The sequence below is a fragment of the Aspergillus heteromorphus genome (assembly GCF_003184545.1).
Source record: "Aspergillus heteromorphus CBS 117.55 chromosome Unknown BO70scaffold_1, whole genome shotgun sequence".
NCBI lineage: Eukaryota > Fungi > Ascomycota > Eurotiomycetes > Eurotiales > Aspergillaceae > Aspergillus > Aspergillus heteromorphus.
Window position 1 is genome coordinate 1,803,786 of NW_020290406.1, and position 13,623 is coordinate 1,817,408.

Genomic DNA, 13,623 nt, shown 5'->3' on the forward strand with positions numbered 1-13,623 from the left:
GCGGGACTAGACCGGGGGTTGTTTAGTTTAGGTGGTCAGTTGAAGTCGGTGATGCCATTCATCGCCAACATTCCTCCTGCCAACTTTCCCCTCACGCCCCTGTCCTCTCTGTCCTCGCCGACATCTCCGCCCTCGCCACCCTTTCCGACCTGCCGGTGATGGTCTGCGGCTGATCGGAATCCTCCTCCGTCGCTGATCCATCGTCTACGCCCCTTACCCCACCCCCCCGCGGTATGAAGCACCATGGCTGACCCCAACATGTATCATCATTCCTACGGTCAGCCTCCGGTGCCTGTTGAAGACCCCGCCTCCGATCCCAATCGCCTGGCCCACCAAGTCCCTCCGCAGGGCTACCCTCCCCAGTCCGGCGCCTACGGAGCCCCTGCCCCTGGTCAACAATGGCCCGCCTACGGCCCTCCTCCGGTCCAACAGCCTCTACAACAGCCCCCGCCACAATTTGCCCACCAGGCCGACCCGTACGGCGCGGCCGCGGCCCCCGCAGACCCCGGCATGGCCGGTCTGGCGTCTCAGATGAGTGGTTTGGGGATAATGGGCAGTGAAGGAGGGGCCCGTCCGGGGAAGAAGAAGCACCGGCACGCACACCACGACATTGCTGGCGCGTCTGCTCCCGGTGCGCAAGTCTCGCCGGCGTTTGCAGCTGCACCGGAGGCCCTGCAGCCCGGCTCGCAGTTCCTGAACACCGGGCTGAACCAGGCCCCGCGACCCATCTCGCCCGCGGCCAGTATCCCCGCCCCCGTGAACCCGGCCCTGGGAGCACAAGGCAAGATCGATCCCGAGCAGATCCCCAGCATACCACGCTCTCGCGACTTGCCAGCACAATACTACTTCAACCATGTGTACCCGACCATGGAGCGCCATCTCCCCCCACCCGCCGGTGTTCCCTTCGTCGCCCACGACCAGGGCAACTCGTCCCCGAAGTATGCTCGGCTCACTCTGAACAACATCCCATCCTCCTCCGACTTCCTCGCGTCGACCTCACTGCCACTGGGCATGATCCTGCAGCCGCTGGCCCGCCTGGACCCCGGCGAGCAGCCCATCCCCGTGCTGGATTTCGGCGCCGCCGGACCCCCACGCTGCCGGCGCTGTCGGTCCTACATCAACCCCTTCATGTCATTCCGGTCCGGAGGCAACAAGTTCGTCTGCAACATGTGCACATTCCCCAATGATGTGCCACCGGAATACTTTGCCCCCCTGGACGCGTCCGGCTCGCGCGTCGACCGCATGCAGCGTCCGGAGCTGATGATGGGAACCGTGGAGTTCCTGGTCCCGAAGGATTATTGGAACAAGGAGCCCGTGGGCCTGCAATGGCTGTTCCTGATTGATGTCAGCCAGGAGTCTGTGAACCGGGGATTCCTGAAGGGCGTGTGCAAGGGTATCGCCGAAGCATTGTACAGCGACGAGCCCTCAGAGAACCCCGAGGACGAGACCCCGTCACGGCGCATCCCCGAAGGCGCAAAGATTGGTATTGTCACCTATGACAAAGAAGTGCAGTTCTACAACCTCAGTGTACGTTCACCCTGGCCTCTAAGCGACGCTCTGCTGACAACCCCAGGCCCAACTCGATCAGGCTCAGATGATGGTGATGACCGATTTGGAGGAGCCATTTGTGCCTCTCAGTGAGGGGCTGTTTGTGGACCCCTACGAGTCCAAGTAGGTGTTCTGCTCCCGTGACGAGGCCAGGCTAACATGACCAGGAACGTCATCACATCTCTGCTGCAACGCATCCCGAGCCTTTTCTCCCACGTCAAGAACCCCCAGCCGGCCCTGCTGCCCGCCCTGAACGCGGCGCTATCGGCTTTGAAGCACACGGGCGGCAAGATCGTGGGCACGATCGCCAGCCTGCCCACCTGGGGCCCGGGAGCGCTGTCGCTGCGGGACGACCCCAAGGTCCACGGCACCGACGCGGAGAAGAAGCTGTTCACCACGGAACACACGGCCTGGAGAGAGACAGCCGGGCACTTGGCGGAGGCGGGCATTGGTGTTGACATGTTCATTGCTGCGCCGAGCGGGACGTACATGGATGTGGCCACGATCGGTGAGTTGATTTGTGACGCGCTATCTCCGGCTGCGGCTAACGTTGGCAGGCCACGTCCCTGAGGTAACCGGCGGTGAGACCTTCTTCTACCCGAACTTCCATGCGCCCCGCGACATCCGCAAGCTGTCGCAGGAATTGGCGCATGCGGTCACGCGGGAGACGGGTTATCAGGCTCTGATGAAGGTCCGGTGCTCCAACGGACTGCAGGTGTCGGCTTACCACGGCAACTTCGTGCAGCACACGTTTGGGGCGGACCTGGAGATTGGCACGATCGATGCAGATAAGGCCATCGGTGTGGTGTTCAGCTACGATGGCAAGCTCGACACCAAGTTGGACGCACACTTCCAGGCGGCGTTGCTTTACACTTCGGCCAATGGGCAGCGCCGGGTGCGGTGCATCAACTCGGTGGCGGCCGTCAACGAGGGCGGCATGGAGACGATGAAATACGTGGACCAGGATGCGGTCGTGAGCATGGTTGCCAAGGAGGGTAAGCAAGCTATTTCCTCGCTACTCGTTTACGTGGGCAATGCTAATGACTATAGCGGCGTCCAAAACACTGGACAAGTCCCTCAAGGACATCCGGGCCAGCATCTCGGAGAAGACGGTGGACATCTTCAGCGGATACCGCAAGATCTTCTCCGGGTCGCACCCCCCCGGGCAGCTGGTGCTGCCGGAGAACCTGAAGGAGTTCTCGATGTACATGCTCAGTTTGATCAAGTCACGGGCTGTTAAAGGTAAGTCCGCTGCGACCAGGATCGGGCAAACACGGACTGACGGACGGCAGGTGGGCAAGAGGCGTCGGACCGGCGCATTCACGACATGCGGATGCTGCGGTCCATCGGGTGCACGGAGCTGTCGCTGTACCTGTACCCCCGCATCATTCCGGTCCACAACATGCAGCCGACGGACGGTTTCCCCAATGAGCAAGGGCAGCTGCAGGTGCCGCCATCGCTGCGGGCCAGCTTCTCGAAGATCGAGGAGGGCGGGGCGTACCTGGTGGACAACGGGCAGCAGTGCCTGCTGTGGCTGCACGCGCAGGTGTCGCCCAACCTACTGGAGGACCTGTTCGGGGCGGGCCAGGGGTCGCTCCAAGGGCTGAGCCCGCAGCTATCGACGATCCCGGTGCTGGAGACACACCTGAACGCGCAGGTGCGCAACCTGCTGCAATACCTGTCGACGATCCGGGGGTCGAAGGCGGTGACGATCCAGCTGGCGCGCCAGGGTCTGGACGGGGCGGAATACGAGTTTGCGCGGCTGCTAGTCGAGGACCGCAACAACGAGGCCCAGAGTTATGTCGACTGGCTGGTGCATGTGCACCGGCAAATCAACCTGGAGCTGGCGGGGCATCGCAAACGCGAGGACTCGGCGGCGGAGGGGGGGTTGACGAGTCTGGCCAGCCTGCGCGCGCCATATTGGTAGAGGGATAGCCGGATGCAGCCATAGTTGGTGAGGGGGCAGAGGGGGGCAGAGGGGGAAGAGGCTAGGGAAAGGGTCTAGAGGGAGGGGAAGCCGTTTCAGTGAGCGGGCAGTGACTTGCAGTATACCACGGTTGAGCGTTGAACACACACACACACACACACACACACACACAAACACACATCCACCAGACGCACGTCTTTGAGGCGATGGCTTGCGAAAAAAAAAAAAAAAAAAAAAATCGGAAGCGGAAGGTTTCCCGTAGAGGCGTAGAACCGGATAGACAGTTAGACGCAAGTGCCGCACAAAAATCTGTACGAAAACCCATCATCCGCCCTCATCCATGTCCGGGTCGGGTTAGCCAGACGAGACGAGGGGGGGAAGATTCTCGGACGAGTCGCGAGCGAGTGGAAGAGTCTCTCGACAGGCCTAGAACCGTTGGCGCGGGCGGCGGATAAGGTGACGACTAAGGCTCGGAGACTAGAATTAGTTTGCGAGAAATCGCCAGCGGATCGATCCACTCTGGAGGAGGGGATTTTTGGGGATTAATGGTTCTGGGCTGAAGGGCGAGACTAGCCGACTGGAAGAGGCGGTTTGGATCCGTGGTCGGGGCATCGGTTCTTTTACTTTTTTTTGTTTGATCGGACCCAGACCGGGGGAGGGGGAGGAAGAGGGGAATTATTTCCACAGGCTGTATGCAGTGGTAGGGCGTATTTCCACAGACATGACTGGCGGAGAGAGAGAGGGGGTATTGCCACCGGACATTGTTACACCCACGCGTTTAGACTTTTTCTTGCCCAGGGAAGGCAACCCGAGTGGAGATACATGGCGTCCACGGATGCTCCTCTTCGACCACAACCGAAGCCGGACGATGAAAAAGAATGGGGCGGAGGGAGGGAAAGAGGGGAAAAGAGGAGTCAGAGGCATCGACATTGTCGTTCATTCATTCATTCATTCATTCCATTCATTATTTCATTTAGACCTATTTTTGGGAGGCGGAGGGGGTTATTGACAATAGTGACGGCTGGGCAGCAATATTGGCTCTGAGGGAAAGATCGGGAGTTGATACATCTGACTGTTGATAGATAGATACTAGACAGTAGATACTTAGACGAGGAGGCACGACGATTATTCGGACACGACCCGACTGCAGGTGCTGTCAGCAGGCAGTTCGCCTTCCACTCCGTCGTCATGGTTAGTAACAGCAGTTTAAAGTGGACTTGCGGAGGGATACTTCCATAACCCAATTGAAGGAAAAGTAGGGTTCGACTGGGTCACTCGTGGCCAAACCACATCGTCAACCATCAGCCAGACTCAGGGACCGCCCAATCCACGTCAGTCGCCATGTGGACCATGACCTCTTCTCGCCCGGCGTCAGAGTTTTTACCCCTGCGCCTCGCTGGCCGCCATTTGCTGAAGCCTGGAACGGCCAGGAACAAGTCCAGGAACTAGCCGATCACATCGCCGACGGTTGGATGCCTTGCCGCTTGGAGGGGCCGAGAGCAATTGACAAGAGTGAGGGCGACTCTTGAGGGCTGGTTCCGTTCGGTGGCTCTGTTCCCCTCCGCCTCCGCCTCCCCCCATCCCCCCCCCCCCCCTCTGAAACCTATATAAAGGCGGGTCACACCGGCTGGGGATAAGTCTTGCATCCTCGCATCATCCAACACTCTCTTGATCAGCTTTGTCTGACTTGTCATTCTCTTTTGACTGTTGCGTGCTGTTTGTCTGTCGATCAGACTCACTCTCTCTCAAATCAAAAAAAAGTCCTCTTTCTTTTTGGACTTTCATCCTCATACAGTCTTTAGTCTATCTTTGACTATCACTCCCTTCACACAAAAAAAAAAGTTACATATTCAGAACATAACACAGAGTCCCTTCTCTCTCTTTTCAATCAATCACTATCATCATCATCAAGATGTTCTTCAAGACCCTCCTCACTGCCGCTCTGGCCACCGCCGCCACGGCCCTCCCGCACAGCTTCCTGGCGGCGCGCAACTCCACCTCGTCCGGTGGCGGCGTCAACATCGTCAACAACATGGATTCTACTACCGTCTACGCGTGGTCTGTTTCTGATAGAGTCAGCAACATGCATACCCTTTCTGCGGGCGGTGGTAGCTACCAAGAATCCTGGCAAAGCAACAGCAACGGCGGCGGCATCTCCATCAAGCTCTCCACCACCGAGACCCAGTCCGATGTGCTCCAGTTCGAGTACACCGAGTCCGGCGACACCATCTTCTGGGACATGTCCTGCATCAACCTGGGCAGCGACTCCGCCTTCAGCAAGTACGGCTTCAGCGTCGAGCCCTCCGAGACCAACGACGACTGCCCCTCCGTCACTTGCGCCGCTGGTGATACCTCTTGCGCCGAGGCTTACAACAAGCCCGATGACAACGAGGCCACCCATGGCTGTCCCATTGATACCCAGTTCACTCTGACTCTGGGGGTGTAAAAATGTCATCATCATCATCATCATCATCATCATTCAATTCAAACTTTCTGATTGATTGATTGATTAACTTGACTGACGCAATTGCCAACCAACCACACACCCTCATCTCTCCTGCGTTCTACTTTCTTCCCTCTTTTTTTCTGTGCTTTTTTCTTTCTTTCTTTCTCAAATCCTGTGAATAGGGAGAAGAGACCTGGGCGCGCTGTGTCGCTGACCAAGTCCGGTTTATAAGAAGCTTGTTTGGAGATTATACCACCCACCCACAACCTTTTTCTTCGAGGTTTTATCTGTTGCTGCTTTTTTTTTTTCTTGGTTTTGGAGATCTGATCTGATCTGATTGTTGATGATGATAAAAAAAAAGAAAAGAAAAGAAAACTCCTGGACGGGGTTTTTTTTTTTTTTTTTTTTTTTTTTTTTTTTCAAGATTGGTTTTCTTGTCTTAGAAGAACCTTTTCACATTCTCTTCGATTCTGATTTGATTGGTTTATATCTTTTGAGTGTGCGAGAAGAACAAAAAACTACGCGTCGCTGTGCTATGCTGTTATGTATCTACCGTGATTTGACATCACATCACATCACTACGAATTATGGATAGACTATAGACTTGATTTTTTTCACTACTACTCTTCCTTCTCTTCCTTCTCTTCCTTCTCTTCCTTCTGCTGGGCCAACTGTATACACGCATACATACATACATACCAACTGATTCCGCTATACTGACTGGCTATTTTGAAGATAGGGCTACCGCTACTACTTACTTCTACCAATAGTAATTAGGCATCAACCAACCAACACTCATCATCATCATCACCATCACCACCACCACCCTAGTCCTAATCCTAATCTCACTTCCAGCCCCAATCCTCATCATCCCTATCTCAGATTTAATATCCAACACACACACAAACACACACACACAGACACATGGACATAAAGCCCAAAAAAATAAATCCTACGATAAGTAAGTTCTGACAAGTCATCCCCAAATCCTTCCAAAAATCCTTCCAACAAAATAAAAATGCAGGTACTATGCAGGTACTCGTCACACTAGACTGACCGACCGACTGACAGCAGACACAGACACAGACAGCAGGCACAGGCAGCAGGCAGCCACACACACACACACAGACACAGAGGAAAGATACTCACCCACCCACCCACATGTCCGTCACCACTCACTCACTCAAGTCCAAAATCAGCCAGCCAGCCAGCCAGCCAGTCAGTCATCACTTCCAGTCCATTCCATCGTGTCCGGTGTGCCGCAGCCACAGTGGATCTTTCGGATCCACTCACTCCCAGTCTAAGCCAATCCCGGACGACCTGATCACTGATGGGCGGTGATCGATCCGGCTAGGCCGTGGGCTGTCTAGTGTCCACTTGTGTATCCACTATCTATCCACTGTGGTGGCCCAGTGGCCCAGTGGCCCGGTGGGGAAGAGAGAGAAAGAGAGAAAGAGAAAGAGAGAGAGTTTGGTTCACCGACTGTGGTGAATCTAGACTTTCTGTTACTTACTGGCTTGGAATTTAGATGCCTTTTTTTTTTTTACCTGTCTACTTTTTATGCCGGACAGGAAAGAGGGAGGATGGACTGGTCCCGTGGATAATAGATAGTAGATGAAAGAGGAGAAATATGGCTGGATTAAAAATTCGGTCAAAGATGATCTCACCATCTCAGGTTCTGGAGCGGAGCGGAGTGGTGGACGGACTGTGGACTGTGGACTGTGGACTGTGGACATGTCTTTGATGAATTATGTTTGTATGTACTTACTGAGGTACTTTGTACGGAGTAGGCAGGTGGATAATAATAATGAATGAACGATGACCGAGTGATGAGCAATCCAGACTGTCCAGACTGGGGCGGGCTGGTTTCGGCCCTTATTCTGCACCTATTGGAGTATAGTACTATACAACAGACAAGAACAAACAAGGTCCATCCTTTCCTTGTGACAGTCCTCTATACTCTGTACAAAGTACTTCGTACCTAGGTAGATAGTAGGTAAATAGGTAGATAAATCAAGTACCTCCGTCGCAATTTCCATTCATCCTGACGATTACGAATTATTCCACGGTCCAAACCATCTAATCCATCCCAAAGGGGAAAAAAAAAGGAAGAGGAAACAAAAAATAAAAATGTCAAAAATAAAGGCCAAAAGGCAAAAAGAAAAGAAGACAGCAGGCAGACAGGAAGGAAGAAAGAAAGAACGGAGAAAGAATGGATTGGGGGAATGGGTAAAAGGATGTGGCGTACCCGGCGCCCACGTAACATACCCGCCCGCTCGCCCCGAAGGGCCCGAACAATGGGTAAGCCAAAAGTCAAATGTCAAAGCCAAGCCCAAGCCAAAAGTCAAAGGGCAGAAGGAAAACCCAGTTATCTACCACTTGGTAGTTACCAATGAGTGAATCATCCATCCATCCATCCGTCGACTCTCAGAGAGACTAATGGAAGTACCACGCCCTAGTGGATACATTTCGTTATCCAATGACCTGCTGCGAAAAATAAAAATGGACGGAAAAAAAAAAAAAAAGAATGAAAGGAAGGAAGAAAGACATCTCTCCACTGATACTTATTGACGTTTGATTGGCCAGCCCGTCTCCAACCTTATCCTTTCTCTGAACCGTGATTGGCTGAAATGAGTACATTGTCCATTCAGATCGGAGGATTGGAGGTTCCCATCCTTTGGGCTGACGACGGTGACGTGCTTTAGTCTGGTGGGTGGGGAGGGAGCGAGGGGATTTCGTCTGTCTGACGTGGTTAGGAGGCTGGGTGGGTGTGTTTGGGGAGTGTTTCAGGTTGTCTTTCCCCCTCTTCTGGCTTGGACTGTCTTTCTTCAGTGTTCAGTAGTCATTAATATTCAGCGTGGGTGGGGGGTCTGATTGTCTGAACCAAAGGTTGGGTTGAGATGAGGGGTTGGAGTGGAGTGGACTGGACTGGACTGTAGAATACAGTCCAGTCCGCTGACTGACTGACACTGACAGACCCGACCCGACATATCCGAGACCAAAAGTGAGTCTGAATTACTAACTACTGGATTGAACCCTGTCTATCGTTGCCTTATTCATCAGTCTGTCTGCTGTCTGTTGTGTACCTGCCTGGACGGGTAGGTAGTAAACCAGCAGGGAGAGTATTCCTTGGGGCTGGATCTCACACAGTAGTACGCCATAGTCTGTAGTCCGTACACATTATATTGTGTGTGTGTGTGTGTGTGTGTGTGTGTGTGTGTGTGTGTTGGACTTCCTCCCTGGCTGGCTGGCTTCCTAATGTGTCTACATCCCACCTAATCTCCAGCCTTACCCTACCTACACTGTACAGTATCCAGAGTATTTCCACAGTCCTTCATATTTCTACAAACTACTCCGTACTCCGTACTCCGTACTCTGTAAAATAAAACAGTGCACCGTGCATAATCAGTCCGAGTCAATAGTTAATAAATTAATAATAAAATGAACAGCACCACACCTCCCCTAGCGCCAACACATCTTGGGATTGTGCCTGACTAGGATGGCTAGTCGGCTGTCAGATCGGTCGACCATTCTACTTACTTTCGATCTTACTTCGATACACAGGCTAAGTTATAAATAACTAGGGGTACCGTACTGTACTGTACATCCTACCATTTGACTCGACTTCACCCTACAAGAAATGGAATCATGATGATAAAAATAATATTTATGAGGGTGTAGATAGATAAAAATACCCTCCCCCTTAGTAAGTAGTACCTACCTACGCTACCTACGTACGTAAGTAACTGCCACACCCGCCACTATCGTCTTCTGAGACGAATAGTTCCCCCCTACGGAGTACTCCGTATGGAATACGGCAAGGCAAGTAAGTAGTAGTACCTAACTAGGTACTTAGTCTTCTTCATCTAGACTCCCTCCTACCTGTGTCCTGTCCCATCGACTATCGATATCTGATTCATCCCATCCCTACATACTATCGTGTGACCTCACCCGGGTTGTCGGGATGGCTGAGTTACCGCTGTGCGACTATCGTGTGACGGATCCTCCACCACCAAGACTATATTAGTTTCCGACGAGTCTGACTTCACTCGGGGGGGGGGGGGGTGATTGGAATGGGAATGGGAAGTAAGGTAGGTAACTAGATACTCCGTACATTCACATGACATGGTAAGCGGAACGCGGAATGCCGCAAGCAAGCAAGCAAGCAAGCAGGCAGGCAGGCAGCAGGACAAGCAGCAGTTCGTCCGATCGGGCGGGGGCTGGGTTGGGTTCGGGGCTGGAGGATCTCAGCATCTCAGCATCTCAGCATTCAGGAATGGTATCAAGAAGTGTCACAGCAGGGTAGGATGTTGGTGGAGTGGAAGAGGGAAGGATGTTTCTCCTTATCCCAAGGACAATGTTTTATTTACTGACATGTACTGGCAAACAAGATGATACGGGCAGTCCTGCATAGTACACAATGAACTCGGGGATACAAAACAACCTGCGAAGTCTTAACTCCCCGATACCACCGCCAACCCCTCGTATATCTTCCGCTTCACAGCCAAAAAGCTTCCCCCCCGACTCGCATTCGTCGACTGCGCCGTCGCCTCGATCTCGATGCGCCCCGTCGCCGACTTCCGCACGGCCACCATCCCATCGATCAGGAGCGTCCCCTCGCCCCTGAATTCCGCCGTGTGTCCGGCCCCCTGCATGATCTTGCGCAGGTCCGCCAGCCGGAGGTCGCCCACGTGCAGCGGCCGGGTCATCGACCGCGTTCCCGCCGCCATGTTGGCCGCCAGCACGTCCAGCAAGGGGTAGCTGTCGGCCTTCTCGCCCGTCGCTTTGGGTTTGGCCTTGGGTTTGGCCCCTGAGTCCGGCTCTGCGGCGTCCGCAGCTGCAGCCGTATCCTCGTCGGCCTCGTCCAGCTTCGGCTTCTTGCTGGGCCCGTCTGTCGCGGATTCCTCCAGCATGGCCGGTTCCGGCCCCCGCAGCTGCGCCGTCAGGGTGACCACACCCAGGCTGCGCACATGCTGCCACTTCAGCCGGCGCACCAGCTGGTTGCTCAGCTTGACCATCCACGCGTTGGTGTCGACGCTGGCGTCGACCAGCTCGCCATTGACCGGGGTGAAGATGACCGCCGAATCCCCCGTCGACACCTCCATGCCGGACTTGGCCGCCAGCAGCTTCCGACACTCCGTCGCCAGCGCCGTCGTTTCCTGCTGCATCCCTCCCACCAGGATCAGCTTGCGAGGCTGGATCAGTGGGATGAGCATCTCCAGACTGCGCTTGTCGTGCAGCCCCGTGAAGTCCACGAATGCCAGGCGCGCGTTGATCGTCAGCGTCGCCTTCTCGTACACGGCCTTCGCCGGCCCCTCGAAGCTCTGTCCGTCGATCTCGTCCTCCGAGGACACCGCCGCGTCCGCGCCCTCGCCGTCTTCCGCGAGACTCACCTCGTCGGCCGTGCTGGCGTCCTTCTTGTCGCCAAACGCATGGCGTTTGCCGCCACTGCTCGACAGCCGGCGGCCGTTCGGCCCCGATTCGTCCCATCGTCGTTTCTGCCCCAGCTTGGTCTGCGAGTCCGTCCGCCGCTGCTGCATGTCCGCCTCCTCGCGCTCCTCGGCGCGGAGGTACTCCTCCGGGCGGATGAACTCGCCATACTCGTCGCCCTTCTTGCGCGGCGCCACATACGGGAACATGCGCTCGCGGCCTTTCTTGCCGCGGACATCGTAGTCGTAGACGTTTTTCCGCCGCAGGAGGATGTTGACGCCTAGGTCTTCGTCGCTCAGGCCGAGCTTGTTGCGGTTGGCGTGGGCTAGGGAGGTCGAGAAGTTGAGCACGCGGCCCTGTTGCTCCGTCTCCGAGTCTTCGGATGTTGAGCTGGACCGGTCATCCAGCGCGTCTGCCGCCGTGTCCAGCGGTTCCTGCCCTCTCGGCTGAGAGGCATCCTGGAGCTCGCGTTTCGTGGCCAGATACTGCTGGTAGAGCCGCTGCTCTGCCGGGTCCAGGGGCGCGCGGCGCACGTCGGTCCAGGAGAGCTCGCGGCCGCCGCTGTGCACCTGCTCCAGCATTTCGCCATCCGAGGCCTTTTCCAGCGCAACCCCGTCCTGGCGTTGCTCGTACCACTGCCAGATCATGCCCCCCAGCGTCTTCCGGGAGGTGTCCTCCTGGTCCGTCGAGAGCCTCTCTTTGTGCAGCGGCTCCGTCAGAAGCAGTAGGTTGTTGGCGCCCTCGGCCACCAGGCGTAGCGAGTCCTTGGCGAATCCCCAATCCAGCGACGTATCGGAGGCCAGGATGACCTTGGGTGTCTGGTCGGTCAGGACCTTCTCTAGTCTCTTCTTCCGCTCCACGATCTTGAGATGTTTGAACGTAAACGGCGCGATGCCCTTGCCCTCGGCCTTGCCCTGGTTCTGCCCTCCGGACCTCTGTCCCTCCGCTTTGGTCTGGGCCGTGGCATCAACACCCTCGGACGCCTCAAACTCCCGCACAATGCTCTCGTCCATCCATTCCAGCATACTCCTCGCCAGCCGCATGGTCGTGTTGGCTTTCCGACCGGCCAGATAGAGCCCTGCGCCTTTCAGCGCATCCTCGCTTTGGCTGTTGGCCGCCACATCGCGCCAGGCATGTTCCAACGCGTAAGCCAGCTCCAGCACGCGAGAGCTGGTATCTGTAGGGATCAGCACCGTGCCGCCCTTGGCGATGGTACTCCGGATCATGTCCAGCAGCAAATCATCCCGCTTCTTCCTTCCTCCCGTCAGCGCGAACCGATCGCCTCCCCGGGTGCTGCAGACCAGCGCAGTAGGCTTGCGCAGCTGCTCAATAACCTCCGTTCCACTGGCCCCAGACCCTCCAAACCACGCCGCGCCCGCCATCACGCCCTCGCGGGCTTGATTCCAGTCCACCGCGTAGACGATCGACTCCATGCCATGCTGGATGTGCCAGATCGTACCTCCGACCGTGTGTCCGGCATTGTAGGCAGTCAGGGTCAGTCCGTTCAGTGGCGGGGAGAAGGGCGATGAGAGCGGCTGGTGCGGTTGGGAGTATTTCAGCGGGTGGATGAGGGAGAAGAACCGGGCGATTTCTTCGGTCGAGGGGGGTTGAAGCAGGATCCGTCCGGCGTGTGAGGACTCGGCGGCGCTCTCATCGGCCTCCGTGGCGGGTGTGGGTGATGTGCCTGGTTCGGTGATCGAGGCCTTGGGGAGAAAGGTCGCGGCCAGCGGGGCGGAGGCGTATAAGTCCTGGAGCAGGGTGCGGCCGAGCGCGATGACGGGGCTTGTGGCGTAGACGGGGATCTGGGTGAAGAGGGGGAAGGTCTTGCAGCAATGCGCATAGGCACCGATGTGCGCGGGGGTAGCGTGGGTGAGGAGGATTAATGAGAGGGTAGGGACGTGTCTAGAGCAGAGCAGAGCAGAGCATTAGCTGGAGGATTGTCTCCGGGGGGGGGGGAGGCTGGTGATGCCGCGGTCGCTCACCTTTCCAGTTCCTGCAGATCGAGAGGGTCAAAGGAATCGTCCCAGCCGACGTCCACGAGAATCTTGATTCCCCCGTCAAGCTCCAGGATCGACTGCGAGGCCTTCGAGGACCCGGACTGGGCGCCCAGGATAGGAGTGAAGGTGAACATTGCGCCGCGAACCAGGAGCTGCAGGTGAGGCTGTCGCGGAGACTCGGCGAAACGCCCTCAGGTCATCGATACGGGCGAGATGGAGGGTAAGACTGGTTCGGAAGACGGTTCTGAACTAGAGCATCCTTCCCTGGTGGGATT

General features: G+C 56.1%; 4 protein-coding genes across 4 annotated transcripts; 2 read left to right on the top strand and 2 right to left on the bottom strand.

The window, feature by feature from the left end:
- The first annotated feature begins 83 nt into the window (after positions 1-83).
- Positions 84-3,507, top strand: BO70DRAFT_357680 (Sec23/Sec24 family protein). Its single transcript, XM_025542092.1, has 6 exons — positions 84-1,527; positions 1,574-1,671; positions 1,716-2,056; positions 2,106-2,543; positions 2,599-2,790; positions 2,841-3,507. The coding sequence occupies exons 1-6, from the start codon at positions 244-246 to the stop codon at positions 3,473-3,475; spliced, it is 2,988 nt and encodes a 995-aa protein (XP_025404292.1). The 5' UTR covers positions 84-243; the 3' UTR covers positions 3,476-3,507.
- Positions 3,508-5,234: 1,727 nt separating this feature from the next.
- BO70DRAFT_357681 (putative extracellular thaumatin domain protein) lies at positions 5,235-6,264 on the top strand. The gene has a single exon (XM_025542093.1). It carries the CDS (start codon positions 5,388-5,390, stop codon positions 5,919-5,921), a length of 534 nt encoding a protein of 177 aa, XP_025404293.1. The 5' UTR covers positions 5,235-5,387; the 3' UTR covers positions 5,922-6,264.
- Positions 6,265-7,344: 1,080 nt separating this feature from the next.
- Positions 7,345-7,713, bottom strand: BO70DRAFT_13606 (uncharacterized protein). The gene has a single exon (XM_025538087.1). It carries the CDS (start codon positions 7,655-7,657, stop codon positions 7,427-7,429), a length of 231 nt encoding a protein of 76 aa, XP_025404294.1. The 5' UTR covers positions 7,658-7,713; the 3' UTR covers positions 7,345-7,426.
- Positions 7,714-10,155: 2,442 nt separating this feature from the next.
- On the bottom strand, positions 10,156-13,608 carry BO70DRAFT_306070 (cleavage polyadenylation factor subunit CFT2). Its single transcript, XM_025540029.1, has 2 exons — positions 13,334-13,608; positions 10,156-13,253 (listed from the first exon to the last, which is right to left on the bottom strand). Exons 1-2 carry the CDS (start codon positions 13,480-13,482, stop codon positions 10,376-10,378), a joined length of 3,027 nt encoding a protein of 1,008 aa, XP_025404295.1. The 5' UTR covers positions 13,483-13,608; the 3' UTR covers positions 10,156-10,375.
- Positions 13,609-13,623: the final 15 nt, after the last annotated feature.